This window comes from Dioscorea cayenensis, chromosome 17 (assembly GCF_009730915.1).
Source record: "Dioscorea cayenensis subsp. rotundata cultivar TDr96_F1 chromosome 17, TDr96_F1_v2_PseudoChromosome.rev07_lg8_w22 25.fasta, whole genome shotgun sequence".
NCBI lineage: Eukaryota > Viridiplantae > Streptophyta > Magnoliopsida > Dioscoreales > Dioscoreaceae > Dioscorea > Dioscorea cayenensis.
In genome coordinates, this window is record NC_052487.1 from 22,261,419 (window position 1) to 22,275,746 (window position 14,328).

Here is a 14,328-nt window from a genome sequence, read left to right on the forward strand (position 1 = left end):
TGTTGAGCTTACAAATAACAAATTCACATAATTTACAAGCACCAAAAACAGGAGATTCAGCATTGGAGGTTGTGATAACTAGTCCTGAAGAAGGTGGTGGACTAGCAGCGGTCTGTGACATAAAGAAAAGGTTGGTTGGGATGTTAATGAGGCCATAAGAGAAGGGTTAACTTGTGTTAGTTATGGCCACAAAGAGGGGGATGGTGGCACATGATGCCATTTACTACCAATTATGGCCTTATTGGCTGATTTGAGATGCCCATCCAACTATACTTTGTGGTGTTTGTTAGCCACAATAAATGAATGGAATATTAGTCCCATCTAATAGCAGCAATATCGATATTATACATGTATAATCTGGTAATGGTGATTAATGGAGGAGCACAATTAATGAATTGAAAATAAAGGCATACAAAAAAGAGAGCTTGTGATAGAGATATATCATTGTTCAAACATGAGACTGGAAAAGCACAAAACTGAGTTTGGGTTAGCATGGTGAGACAAACGTCTTTGAAGAGCCCAAATTGACTAAATAGATGGGCTGGGTCCGTTTATCGGCCCATTTACCATGTCACGAGACGTGCAGCTGCCGCTCCTCTGCTTGCCTTTCAACTCAAACCTACCATTCCCCGCCACTCCCTCAAATTCTTCTTCTTCTTCTTCTTCTTCTTCTCTCTCTCTCTCTCTCTCACACACACACACACACTCATGTTGGGTGAAGGTAAGTTCAAGCACTCTGTTCCTGACCCTACTGGGGAGGAACTTGAGACATTCCAAACCGTCAGGATACGGCTGGAGAGGACTCATGTGGAAGCTGGTGATGAACATGAGAAGGAGTCTATGGTGGTGATCCATCGTAAGATTGGAAAGGAAGTTCACGAGGAGATGAAAAGAGAACTGGAGTGCGAGGTGGTTTACCATTCTTCTGTGTCTTACACACACACACACACACATATATATATATATATTTTTTTTTTTTGGTGGACCTAATTAATTAGTAACTTATTTATTAGCAGATTTCTGAAAGAGTTGTAAACCTGGAAGCACTGCAAAAGATCGCTGGTAGTGGTCAGCTTGATGGAGAGTTCCGAGCTCTAGTCTGGAAGGTTTGTTTTCTATTCCCCTTTTTTCCCCCTTCCTTTTATATACTTATTTATTTATTTTGTAGAGTCCATATTGATATCCAAACTTAAGAAATTCCTCATTTATTTCTATTTACCTCACATACATAGTAGAGCTGAATAAGTTCAAGTTTCATAGGCAAGAAGAGGGTAACAGAATTTTGGAGGAAAGAGAGCTCCTTGAGCTATTTTATAAAATAAAAAAGAGAATACAATAAGTTCAAATACAAACCAAGCCCTGGGGCAACACAAAGCAGAAAACAGAGGGAAAAAAACACAATACTGAAACAACAAACAAACACAAAAAGCTGGAAAAAATTACAAGATGATCCCAAATCTAATGAATTGCTTCATAATCCAGTAAGGAAGGTCCCTGCCTTGATGAAAAAAGGTAATATCATGAGACTTGACACCAAGGAGGGCAAGGCTAGAAGTAGGAGCTAACCAAGATTTAAGAATGATGTGAATGGACTGTTGGCCAAGCTCGATAAGGTAATCAGAAATGCTGTTAATCAACGGGTTGAGCCGCCACACCAGATTAGATTGCCCATACATAATGATGTTATACAGATCAGAGCTAGCGATGAAGATCATATTGACATGGATATCAGATGCAAACATGCTCCCCAAAGTCGCAACAAGTGCTAATGCCTCAGCTTCAAGGACCGAATCAGCTTGGTTAAGACAACATCCAGCACAAACGAACTGGGAATTGAAATCTGTAACGTAGAAGCCTGCTCCGAACTTCACAGCATCGCTGGAGCTCACAAAACGAACAAACAAAAAGGGAGAATCAGTGGCATCAAAATTATTCAAGATAAGCTTTTTACTGAATTGAGAAGGAAAAGCATAAGAATACTCCCTGACATGATGGATGGCTTTAATAGGAATATGCTGAAATCAGGAGCTTCATTACTAAATACAAGGTTGCATCTGGCCTTCCACAATAACCAACAGACAGTAGCAATGATCGATTGACCATACATATCATACTTAGAATTAGGCGGACAGAGCCACCTGCCAGAGGAGAAGCCGTCTCGAAATTGAATGTTCTTACTGATATGATTGCTAACCAAACACCAGAGAGCATGAACTTTGGTACAAGTATTGAAAAGATGTTCAATTGTTTCAAAATCAAGGTTACAAAACTTGCAGAAGGTAGGAGGACCAAGATTTAATCTGTAAAGGTAGTCAAATGTTTTAATACCATTATGAAAGAGCAACCATAGGAAATGTTTGGGTCTATGAGCAATTTTGAGTTGCCAGATATTACCCCAACCATCCCAAGGGTCAAGGGAGCCTGCAGGTCTATTGAAATGAGCATAAATAGTAGAAGTTAAATTGTGTTACTGAGATTTAGGATACCAAACCCAGCAATGAGCACTGCAGCTGCGAAGTCTATCAGATATAAGATATTCACCAAATACATCATGTAATAAGCTGAAATTCCAACTATTATTGTCAAGAATAAAATCTGAACACCTTAACAGATCTAAATTAATATCCATGTTCAGGAAAGTGGGTTTAAATGCCAAAGGAATTTCAAAGTACCAAGGATGAGATAGAAGATCAGTGAGATTGGGATTAAAATGATAAAGCCAGAGCTGAGGTTTGATAAGATTAGCATTATACCACAGACTTCTAAAAAACCATGAACAATTGGCTGGGATGGAATCTGTCCAAAAATTAACATTGCTATATTTGTGAAGAAGGACATCAACCCCAAATGACATTATGACGATTAAGAAATCTGAGAACATTCTTGGCCATTAAGGAAGTTTTAGCAGCTCGTAGGTTCCGGATCGAGAGACCCCCCTCAGTATGGCTAAGTGTAATATCTGTCCAGTTGACTGAGCTCATGCCTTTTCTGTTGCCACCCTTAGACCAGAATAACGACCTAGCTGCTTTAGTAATGTTATCTAAAGCCGTGTCAGGGACAGGATAGACCGACAAGTAGTACACTGGTGTAGACATCAACACAGAGTTAATCAGAATTGCTTTACCAGCCTTGGAGATTTTAGAATGATTCCATAAGGAGAGAATTTTCTCAACTTTATCAAGCATCTTAGCAAAATGAGGGACATGTAATCTTTTAGGTGTTATGGAGATGCCAAGGTAAGTAAAAGGAAAAGATCCAGTCTTAAAACCAAGAATGTTACAAATGCTCCTTTTAAGTTTGAAGTTAAATCTAGAAGGAAAATACACTTCAGACTTAGATTTATTAGCTTTTTGACCAATGAGTTGCTTATAGATAGAAAAGCACAAACTAATATACCGAGCAGATTTCCTAGTTGCATGAGTAACAAAAATCAAATCATCGGCATACATTAGATGATTGAAATTGTTGCTAAGAGCATAATGGAAACTAGGAATCATGTCTTGTCTCATAGCAAAGTTTAATAGAGTGGTTAAGTTTTGAGCTACAATGATAAAAAGATAGGAAGACAAAGGGGTCCCTTGCCGAAGGCCTCTAGCAGATTTAATCCAAGGAGAGGGTTGTTTGTTGATAAGCAAAGAAAGAGAAACAGAACAAATACAGGCTCGAATCCAAGAGTTCCAACGACTAGGGAAGTTCATCCGTTCAAGGGTGGCAAGAATTGCAGTCCAGCTCAGCGTATCATACGCTTTTTCAATGTCTAGCTTAACTAACATCCTAGGAGGGTAATTAGACTCTCTATCCAAAGAATGAGCCACTTCCTGTAAGGTAATTATGTTATCAGAGGGGCTGCGATTAGAAACAAAGCCACATTGCTCACGACCAATGATCTTGGGTAACACATTCGTAAGACGATTAACAAGAATTTTCGAGATAATTTTATAACAGACATTACATAAGGATATAGGCCAATAATCCGAAACAAATTTAGGGTTGGGCTTTTTGGGAATAAGAGTGATGAAGGTACAGCCCCAAGAATTAGGAATAACTGAATTAGTGAAAAAGTAATTCACAGCATCATAAAGAGCATCATCAATTTCATTCCAGAAGAAGCAGTAAAATTCTGAATTTAAACCATCAGGCCAGGGACTCTTACTAGAAGGGAGAGACTGAAGAGCATTAAACACTTCCTTTTTAGTTACCTCCATAGTCAGGAACTCACCATCAACAGCAGAGATAAGAGGTAAGTCATATGGCAGAGCCTGAGAAATGTCTAAAACAGACTTGTCTGAAGGCTCAGACCACAGATTAGTAAAAGTATTACAGAAAACATTCTCAATACCCTTATGATTAGTAAAACAATTCCCACTAACATCAGTAATAACAGAAATAGCATTATGATGATTACGAGAAGGAAGAAGATTATGGAAAAAGCCAGTGTTTTGATCACCACAAAGGACCCACATGTGCATGGCTCGTTGAGCCCATTTGGAAGAACTCTGATGATTAAGAGCAGCAAGTTTGTTATAGAGAGAGTTGAGAAGATTAGTAGAAACATAATCATTACCATTCATAATATCCAACGCCTCAGCCTCCAAGATTTCAGACTCAACCTTACTAATACTAGAATCAATGGAGTTAAGCCCACGACTTTTCCAATGTAAAGGTTAGATTTAGTACGAGAAATTAAATGAGTAAAAGCATGCATCGGATTGGAATGAGGCAAAAAATTCCAAGCTTCCCTTACTGCAGAATGACACCCAATGTAATCAAGCCAATAATTATCAAAGCAAAAGACCCGCTTATTAATATGGACTCTGTCAGAGAGAGTAAGGAGGAGAGAAGCATGATCAGAGAACAGGCGGGAAAGATGTTTAAGAAAGTACTTACCAAGGTGAGTGGTGCAATAGGAATTAAGTAGACATCTGTCAAGACGAGCCCATTTCCTAGCAGCACCAGACTGATTATTACACCAGGTAAAACTAGATCCTGTATAATTCACATCTAGAAGATTATTAATGGTTATAAAATCAGAAAACACATGGGCCTTGCGACGATAATAGCTTTGAGAGCCCCCTGAAACTCATTAAGATTAGCAATTGTGTTAAAGTCACCAATAAGAATCCAAGGTAAGTTAAGGGTAGCAATACCAGAAAGCTCTAACCAAACAGTGGATTGGTCCTGGTAACGAGATGGATTGTACACAATAGAGAGAATCCAGAACTCATTTTTATCATTAGTGACTACTAAGTGAAGAACATACCTGGACCTGGCCAATGGGGTAACCTTCCCCAGCTGCTTCTACCAAGTAACTATTATACCACCGGAGTAACCATCAGCAGCAATGGCTGCCCAGTCCCAATTGTGACCAAGCTTGGAGCAAAAGTTATCAAGCCTACTATTGTCGGCACGAGTCTCAACAAGGCAGAAGATGAGAGGATTGAAATGCTTCATCAGATATTTGATACGGGATGAAGTATCCCTACCGGAGACTCCCCTACAATTCCAGCAAACAAGCTTAAAAATGTTGTCTATCATGATTAAACCAAGTAAATAAGGGAACATAAACATTGAAAGAAAAAGATGCATGAGAACAAGCAGCCGAAAGATCCCAAAAGGAGAGAGGCCAAAACACTAGACAACATCATCTCCACTGCCTAGTCTCCCCTTCTTGTTGGATGGAGAGATAGGTTGCGGATCACGACGAGCGAGAGCTTCTTTACGGATAACAGACTGGTATTGATCAAGAGTCATGGAATCATCAGGTTAATTAGTATCATCATATTCAGACATCACACTGTCTCCTTCATCCTCTTCAGAATCTTCTTCCCTGGAATCGCTCATAGAATGGTCAGAGCTTTCTAGAGAGGAAGAGGGGTTCAGGGCTGCAGATACCTGTGCAACAACTAAGGCATGAGATACATTGGAAGGACACGTGGTAACTCCACCATCCAACCCATCAGAGATCTGAAGGCTAGGAGGGTGTGACAGAGTCAGGGAAGATGACAAAATCTTCTCTTTGGGACTCAAAGCAACACTAGAACTAGAACCCGGGTCAGAAGGAATAATGGGATTGTTGTACTTCTTAACAAGAGACGAAGCACCAGGCAGAGTCCCAATATCTTGAGAACCGGAAGAGATCAACTCAGTGGAAGGGTTCTCTGACAGCACAAGGAAGGTATCGGAAGCTCGGGACCTGCTACCGACATGACCGCCCCTACCGTGGAATGATGGAGTGCCACGTGTCGGTCTAGCAGTATCATCATGCAATTGAATGTTGGGAGAGACGTTGGGAGACGTTGTAGGGCTCGCATGCGCCACACGTGATACTGATCTCCCAACACCACCACCGGCGCCACCGTGGCCACCACTACGCCCCCTACGTCGAGCAACGAGCATCCAAGGTCCAAAACTAGAAACATCATCCTCTGTACTAGCTTCAACAGGATTCGGGGTTAGATGATCGATCCTTGCCTCCTTGCCATCATCCATGATTTCCATCACAGTCCCTACCTCCAACCCATTCAGGTCACAAGGAACCAGTATCGGGGGTGGCTGGGATCTACTCTAGTCCACTAGACTCCGACGGCTGCAATGGTTCGATCCATGTCCAACCATTCCACAAAGGTAATAGAAAGTTGGGAGTTTCTCATACAGGACTACAACAAAAACACTATAACCATCATCCCCAACCTAGAAACCTTGCTTCAAAGGTTTACTCAGGTCTATTTCCACACAGATGCGTGCAAATTTGGATCTGGACAGAGAGCACGTATAATCGTCGATCTTCAGCAATCGTCCCAGCGTGGCAGAAATGGATTCAAGTGACTCCCCATCCCAGAACTCGACCGGAAGATTGTGCAACTGCACCCAGACAACAACGGTAGAAAGCTTAGCGAAGGCCGGCTCAAAGAACGGCTTCCAGGGGCCAAGCTGAAGAGTAGTCCCATTAACCACCCAAGGACCCTCGAATAAGAGTTTTTGGGAGATTTCCGATGAATTGCATCGGAAGAGGAGATACCCATTCGGTAAGTCTGAGTGGGGATGTCACCAAGTTCACTCCATCTAGATTGAAGAATAGATTTGATTTGATCAAAGGAGGGTGGTTTCCCGAAAAATTTGCCAATGAGAGAATGTTGAAATCGTAGACGAGCTCGCGCCATAGAATCCCCATCAAAGTAGATAAATTCAGTAGTAGAAGCCTTCAACCGACGCAGGACAAGGCCATCAACAAGCGGAGAAGGGTTCAGGGGCCTGTTCTTGACTGCAGCCGCAATCTCAGCCCAGGAGGTCGGCCCCGGAGAGGGTGTTTCCCCGCTTGCCATCGCAAGGGGGGAAAGGAGAACAATTTGGCAAGAGAGAGAAGGGGAAGGTCAGGCCAGAGAAGTGAGAATTCAGGACTAAAGCGTAGATTTGCAACAAAAATTTTGAATCTTTGAATATCAGTACTACGGTCGGTGGTTAGGTGTGTTTGAGCTGACTGTTAAGCACCGTTATGGACATGTTTCTCAGGAAGGCTTTGGAAGAGCCATTTCATTGAGTTTGTTGTTGAATATTTATTCCTTGTTTTCTCACAAGTTTTTTCTCAACTTTTTTTAATTGCTTTTGAATTCTTGTTTTTGTGCATTCAGCTACTCTTGGGTTACTTGCCTCCTGAAAAAGATGATTGGGAAAGAGAATTGGCAGCCAACAGATCAAGATATGCAGAACTGAAAAAGGAGCTCCTTATAAATCCTGTGAGTTCTAGAAAGACAATTCCTGCCACTTCATTAAATAAATTAGATCCTGTAATTCTCTGCTTTTATTTTTCATTTTATTTTTCCATTATGCTACAAGTGGAGTTACTCTTATCAATCAGGTGTTCTATTTAGGCAGTCAGAATCCTGCAGGGAGGAGGATGAGAAGATGTCTTCAAGTGAGCAGCAGGTTGGACTGCTGTGTAGGCATGAGATTTCTAATGGTGACCATCCTCTAAATATGGGCAAAACTAGCATTTGGTGTCGATATTTCAAGGTAAGCCAGTCTAGTTCGTTTATAATACAACATGCTGTGCATATTCCTTCTGATTTAGGTCATGCTTATCTTGCCTAGGATGCAGAGATTCTAGAGCAGATAGATCGGGATCTTCCGCGTACGCATCCAGATATGAAATTCTTCTCTGGAGACTCGTCACTTGGTAAAAGCAACCAGGTGATTAATTAACAAATGAATGAGATCTTAAGCTCATCTGTGGTTTTTTGAGATTATGAATGAATGAAACAAAACTTACATTTTTTCTTTTGCTGGGCAGAAAGCAATGAAAGATATTCTTTTCCTGTTTGCCAAATTAAATCCTGCTATTGGTTATGTCCAAGGAATGAATGAAGTCTTAGCCCCACTCTACTTTGTATGCAGGACAGACTTTGACGAGCAAAATGCAGTGAGATGACCTCTTTTCAGTTTTTAATTATGAGAATTATCCATTGGATTGATGTATGATGTGTAGCTTTCCTTGTTTTAATTAGGTGTTTTATTTCAGAGCGTCCTAGATTTTATGGCCAGTAGTAATCCTCTTAACCAGCTTATATACCTTAACCAGTGGTGCATTTGATAACTTTATTTAACCATAGATATTCTAGTGTCGATGTTGTTGTCTTTGATTTCATTCAATTCTGTGAACTCACTGTAAGACTTTCCCATGTTTCAGCCCAATGTGGAAGCTGACTGCTTCGCATGTTTTGTTCGACTGATGTTTGATTCTGTGAATCACTTTTGCCAACAATTAGATAACAGCTCCATGGGAATTCACAGTACTCTTCACCAGTTGTCTGAACTTTTGCGAACTAACGATCAAGAGCTTTGGCAGCATCTTATGATCACATGCAAGGTTGGTACCTATAGTTAAATCTGTGCATTTGCTTCCCTAATAGGTGAAGACGTCATTTTAATACGTACATACAAATCCAAACATGATGCGCTCGCTGTGTGCTTGGAGCCTTGAAACATTCACTTCGTGCTGACAGAGTATGCATTTCCGTTGTTATATGCAGCTGAACCCTCAGTTTTATGCATTCAGGTGGATCACTTTGCTATTAACACAGGAATTCGACTTTGATTGTATCATAAGGCTGTGGGATTCTCTTCTTAGCAATCCCTTGGGAGTTCAGGTGCTCTCTCTTTCTCTCTTTATTTCTTTTGCTATAGATATATATATATATATATATATATATATATATATATATATATATATATATTTGTATAATTTTATCTTGGTTTGATAGTCGTCATTCAGCAATTAATGAAATGATTTTGGTGTGGTGCAGGAGTTGTTGCTGAGGGTGTGTTGCGCTATGTTGCTGTACTTGAGACATGAGCTTTTGACCGGTGACTTCACCTCCAATTTGAAGCTCCTTCAACATTACCCTCAAGTTGATCTAGAACGTTTGTTAAATTTAGCTCATCAGATAACTCCCATCCATGTCGGGCGTCGCATTTGAAAATTGAAACCGCTTTGTATGTATTCTTGATGAACGTATCCTTCCTGATCACACCTGTTAAGTTTCAGAAATGAGCTTTTGTAAATAAATAAATAAATAAATTTTAGAAAGGGAATTATGATTATGCAATGTTTGGTGAATATATAATATATAAAGTTAGTCCTAGCATCCTAACTTTTGATGTATTCCAAGATCCGTGCTGAGTTCATGATGAACTCATCATGATGGATTATTGCGTTGCGTGGCGTAGTGGAAATATATCCAAAATCTGGTGAGAGAGATATATTTATATGTATATATATATATATATAGATAGATAGAGAGAGAGAGAGAGAGAGAGAGAGAGAGAGAGTTGAATAATTTGGAGAATGGTGACTGTGAGACTCCTGGGGTTTGAAGGACCTAGCTAGTAGTATCTGCATCTCTCGTCTGATCTCTTGACTAATAAAGAACACGAGGTACCTGTGACTTGTCTTTTCCCTTCTGCATAACTTCTCAATTGTATTCAATTGCGAATTGTTAATTGTAGATTGTGGCTTTCCTTCTCCATGCCCACTTCTGCTTGTTAGTTCATACTAGATCCCGCTGAATCCTTTTTCATTCCATGTTCTTCATATTCAATCCCTTGTTTTGCAAGCCCCATCTTTTTGTCTTTCTTCCAAGTTCCAATCTATCTTCTTGGCTTTTACTTGATCCATCCATCTAATACATAGACAGAGACCAAAGACGAAAAAAGTAGAGCTGTAGAAAGTTTAGGGATCTGGGATGGCTCATATCTTGCTGCACGGGAACTTGCACGCCACCATCTTCGAGGCTCATTCGCTCACCGACCCCGGCAGAGCTTCTGGTTCTGCTCCCAGGTTTCTCCGTCAGGTATTTATTCTCATTTTTAAAAAAAAAAAATTTTTTTTTTGAAAAGCTCCAAAATTAGGGGTTTTTTTCCCCTTCTTGCGAATGAAAGATGCATTTTGTGGTTTTTCTTGTTTAGTCCAAGTTCTATTTTGTTATACAATTTTAGTTATATTCTTTATTTATCAAAAACATTGTTACAGTTGTTGCATCAGGAAGTGATGTTCTTCCTGTTTATGTGCCCTCTGGTGGTGGATGTAAAACTAGTTCGAGCATTTTAACTACTAAATTTGATTGCCTGATATGATTGTCAACTGAAGTAAACTCATCCTTATGAACTAAAACTTGTGGTGTGCTGATTTTTGTCTCATCTTAAATTTTTTCAATTATTTACTCACATTTTGAGTCATCCTTTTCCATGGACTTCTGGATTTCACTAACAAACTAAAAAATATGGTCATACCAATTTGTGAAAAAGGTAGGATTTTGTATGAATCGGGCAACACTAATTTACTGCCCAAGGTTTTTCTTTAGCTTCTGGTCTGTCTTGATGTTTATTACTTTTTTTTTTCTTTCTTAATTGTTTGATGTTGATTCTACTCTTTGCTTTCTATGTCAATCTTCTTATACAGTTTGTTGAAGGCATTGAGGATACTATCGGAATTGGTAAGGGGTCTAGTAAAGTTTATGCAACTATTGATCTAGAAAAGGCAAGAGTTGGTCGCACCAGACGGATTTCAGATGAACCGGAAAACCCACGTTGGTATGAAGCTTTTCACATCTATTGCGCTCATTTTGCTGCCAATGTCATCTTCACTGTGAAGTTTGACAATGCGATTGGTGCATCACTGGTTGGACGTGCTTATCTGCCTGTTAGAGAAATCCTTACTGGTGCGGAAGTGGAAAGATGGCTTGAGATCTGTGATGAAAAGCGCAATCCAGTGGGCAGTTCAAAGATTCATGTGAAAGTGCAGTTTTTTGATGTTTTGAAAGACCGTAGTTGGGCTAGGGGAATTCAAAGTCCAAAATTCCCAGGTGTCCCTTACACATTTTTCTCACAGAGGCAGGGTTGCAAGGTTTCCTTCTATCAAGATGCGCATGTCCCGGACAACTTCATCCCCCCAATTCCCCTTGCTGGTGGCAAATATTATGAGCCGCAGAGATGCTGGGAGGACATTTTCGACGCCATCAATAATGCCCAGCATTTAATCTATATTGCTGGATGGTCTGTATATACAGAAATCACCTTGATAAGGGACTCTAGAAGGCAAAGGCCTGGAGGGGATGCCACACTTGGTGAGCTACTTAAGAGGAAGGCTAGTGAAGGTGTTCGAGTCCTTATGCTTGTTTGGGATGATAGAACCTCTGGAGGTTTACTTAAGAAAGATGGACTCATGGCCACTCATGATGAAGAAACTGCAAATTATTTCCTAGGCACAGATGTTCACTGCGTTCTGTGTCCTCGAAACCCTGATGATGGAGGGAGCATTGTTCAGAACCTACAGATATCCACCATGTTCACTCATCATCAGAAGATTGTTGTTGTGGACCATGAGATGCCCAAGAAGACTTCTCAACAAAGGAGAATTGTAAGCTTTGTTGGGGGCATTGACCTCTGTGATGGAAGATACGACACACAGTTTCATTCTCTATTCAGAACTTTGGATACAGCTCATCATGACGATTTCCACCAGCCTAACTTTACTGGTGCATTGATCAGAAAGGGTGGACCCAGAGAGCCATGGCATGACATTCACTCAAAACTGGAAGGACCAATTGCATGGGATGTCCTGTTCAACTTTGAACAGAGATGGAGGAAGCAGGGTGGTAAGGATCTGCTTGTTCAGATCAGGGATCTGGCGGACATCATCATTCCTCCCTCACCTGTTATGTTTCCAGAAGATAGGGAAACATGGAATGTTCAGCTTTTTAGATCAATTGATGGGGGTGCTGCCTTTGGTTTTCCTCAGACCCCAGAGGACGCAGCTCGGTCAGGGCTCATAAGTGGAAAAGAAAACATCATAGACCGGAGCATTCAAGATGCTTATATAAATGCAATCCGCCGGGCAAAAAATTTTATTTACATTGAAAATCAGTACTTCCTTGGCAGCTCCTTTGGGTGGAAAGCAGATGGCATCAAGCCGGAAGAGATTGGAGCATTGCATTTGATTCCTAAGGAGCTCTCTTTGAAGATTGTCAGCAAGATTGAAGCTGGTGAACGTTTTACTGTTTATGTTGTTGTTCCAATGTGGCCAGAGGGAATCCCTGAGAGTGCTTCAGTTCAGGCAATTCTGGATTGGCAGCGAAGAACAATGGAGATGATGTATACTGACATTGTAGAAGCTCTGCAAGCAAAGAGAATTATAGCAAATCCTAAAGACTATCTGACCTTCTTTTGCTTGGGGAATCGGGAGGTAAAGAAGAGTGGAGAGTACACACCCGAAGAGCAGCCTGAGCCCAATACAGATTATAGCAGATCTCAGCAGGCCAGAAGGTTTATGATTTATGTTCACACAAAGATGATGATTGGTAATATTTTCTCCAACTTCTATCTAATCAAGAAATCTTCTGATGTTCTTAGCATTCTTTATAGCAATTCATGCATAGAGAATTAATTTTGTTTAAGTGAACTGTCTAATCTGTGTATATTAGTTTTTTTATCGGAAACTTCATGCATAGGAATTAGCCTCCTGCTTGCACAGCTCTATAAGCTTAGTTGATCAAGGCTTTAAGGGATGCAGCAGTTATCTTGTCATGCCCATTACTTCTTGGCTGTGAATCAATCTTCACCATAGCAGTAGTTTGAACTTTGATCAAATGCATCTCGGATATGCTGCCCTCTGTTCTACATCAGTAGAATGCAGATGTCTCTTCACAAAAAAAGGTTTTTTTTCTTTTTATAAAAAAAAACCAAAAAATAAAGAAGAAAAACAGCCAGACATATTTAGTTCTTCTAATTGTCTGCAAAGGGTCCGTATTCAGTAGATGATGCACATTTCTCACATGTTTACAACGAGCCTGATTTAGCATATGATCCTGGGCTGGTAACACATCAAACTTCCTTTCTTATTTATTTATTTATTTATTTATTGAGCTAGCTTCACATGCTCTTCATCCAAACTGAATCACTGGCCACTGGCCTTGTTTGTATGCTTGCACTGATGTATTGATTCACAATAAATTTGACTGTTTCTTCTGCTTACAGTTGATGATGAGTACATAATCATTGGCTCGGCCAACATCAATCAGAGGTCAATGGATGGAGCCAGAGATTCAGAGATTGCCATGGGTGCATATCAGCCTTACCATCTATTAACCAAGCAGCCTGCAAGGGGACATATCCATGGTTTCCGGATGGCTTTGTGGTATGAACATCTGGGGATGCTGGATGATGTTTTCCTCCAGCCAGAGAGCCTGGATTGTGTGCGCAAGGTAAATGTGATTGCGGACAAGTACTGGGATATTTACTCCAGTGATACACTAGAGCATGACCTTCCAGGTCATCTGCTCAGATACCCAGTTGCAGTCACTAATGAAGGTGTCATCACAGAGTTGCCGGGTATCCAGTGCTTTCCAGACACCAAGGCCCGAATTCTTGGCACCAAGACCGACTACCTTCCACCCATCCTCACAACATGACTGCCATGACCCTCTACCCATCAGTTTAGGAAGTATTTCCCCATGAACCTAGTTAGAGTTATAGCAGATGCCAGATGGCAGCATGGTTTGGGAATAAAAATTCATGTTGTAGTTGATGATTTAGTTTCATCTGAGTGACTTTTTAAGGCCTTGATGCTGCATACCCTATTTAACGTAACTGCTTATTGATGTTTTCGTTATTCAATGCTACAGCAGGTGTTTAGTACTTTGCAATGCGGCTTGGATCTGTGATTCTTGGGCGCCAATGTTTGCAGGTTGGCCATCGTCTGAGGGTTGTATTTTCAAGCTACCTTGGCTACGTGAAATTTTTTGATCCGTGGTAAAATAAAGTCTAGATCAATACAGC

At 40.6% G+C, this 14,328-nt stretch overlaps 2 protein-coding genes across 3 annotated transcripts; both read left to right on the top strand.

Moving 5' to 3' along the window:
• Positions 1-668: 668 nt before the first annotated feature.
• On the top strand, positions 669-9,605 carry LOC120279992 (TBC domain-containing protein C1952.17c-like). Its single transcript, XM_039286682.1, has 9 exons — positions 669-909; positions 1,017-1,106; positions 7,629-7,733; positions 7,873-8,010; positions 8,089-8,187; positions 8,288-8,416; positions 8,684-8,863; positions 9,027-9,143; positions 9,300-9,605. The coding sequence occupies exons 1-9, from the start codon at positions 709-711 to the stop codon at positions 9,471-9,473; spliced, it is 1,233 nt and encodes a 410-aa protein (XP_039142616.1). The 5' UTR covers positions 669-708; the 3' UTR covers positions 9,474-9,605.
• A 200-nt stretch (positions 9,606-9,805) lies between these two features.
• On the top strand, positions 9,806-14,187 carry LOC120279991 (phospholipase D alpha 1-like). 2 transcript variants are annotated; one of them, XM_039286681.1, is made up of 4 exons: positions 9,806-9,931; positions 10,003-10,346; positions 10,955-12,851; positions 13,528-14,187. In XM_039286681.1, exons 2-4 carry the CDS (start codon positions 10,239-10,241, stop codon positions 13,959-13,961), a joined length of 2,439 nt encoding a protein of 812 aa, XP_039142615.1. In that variant the 5' UTR covers positions 9,806-9,931; positions 10,003-10,238; the 3' UTR covers positions 13,962-14,187. The 2 variants fall into 2 exon arrangements, with proteins under 2 accessions (XP_039142615.1, XP_039142614.1); XM_039286680.1 differs by having other exon boundaries at positions 9,806-10,346.
• The last annotated feature ends 141 nt before the right edge of the window (positions 14,188-14,328 follow it).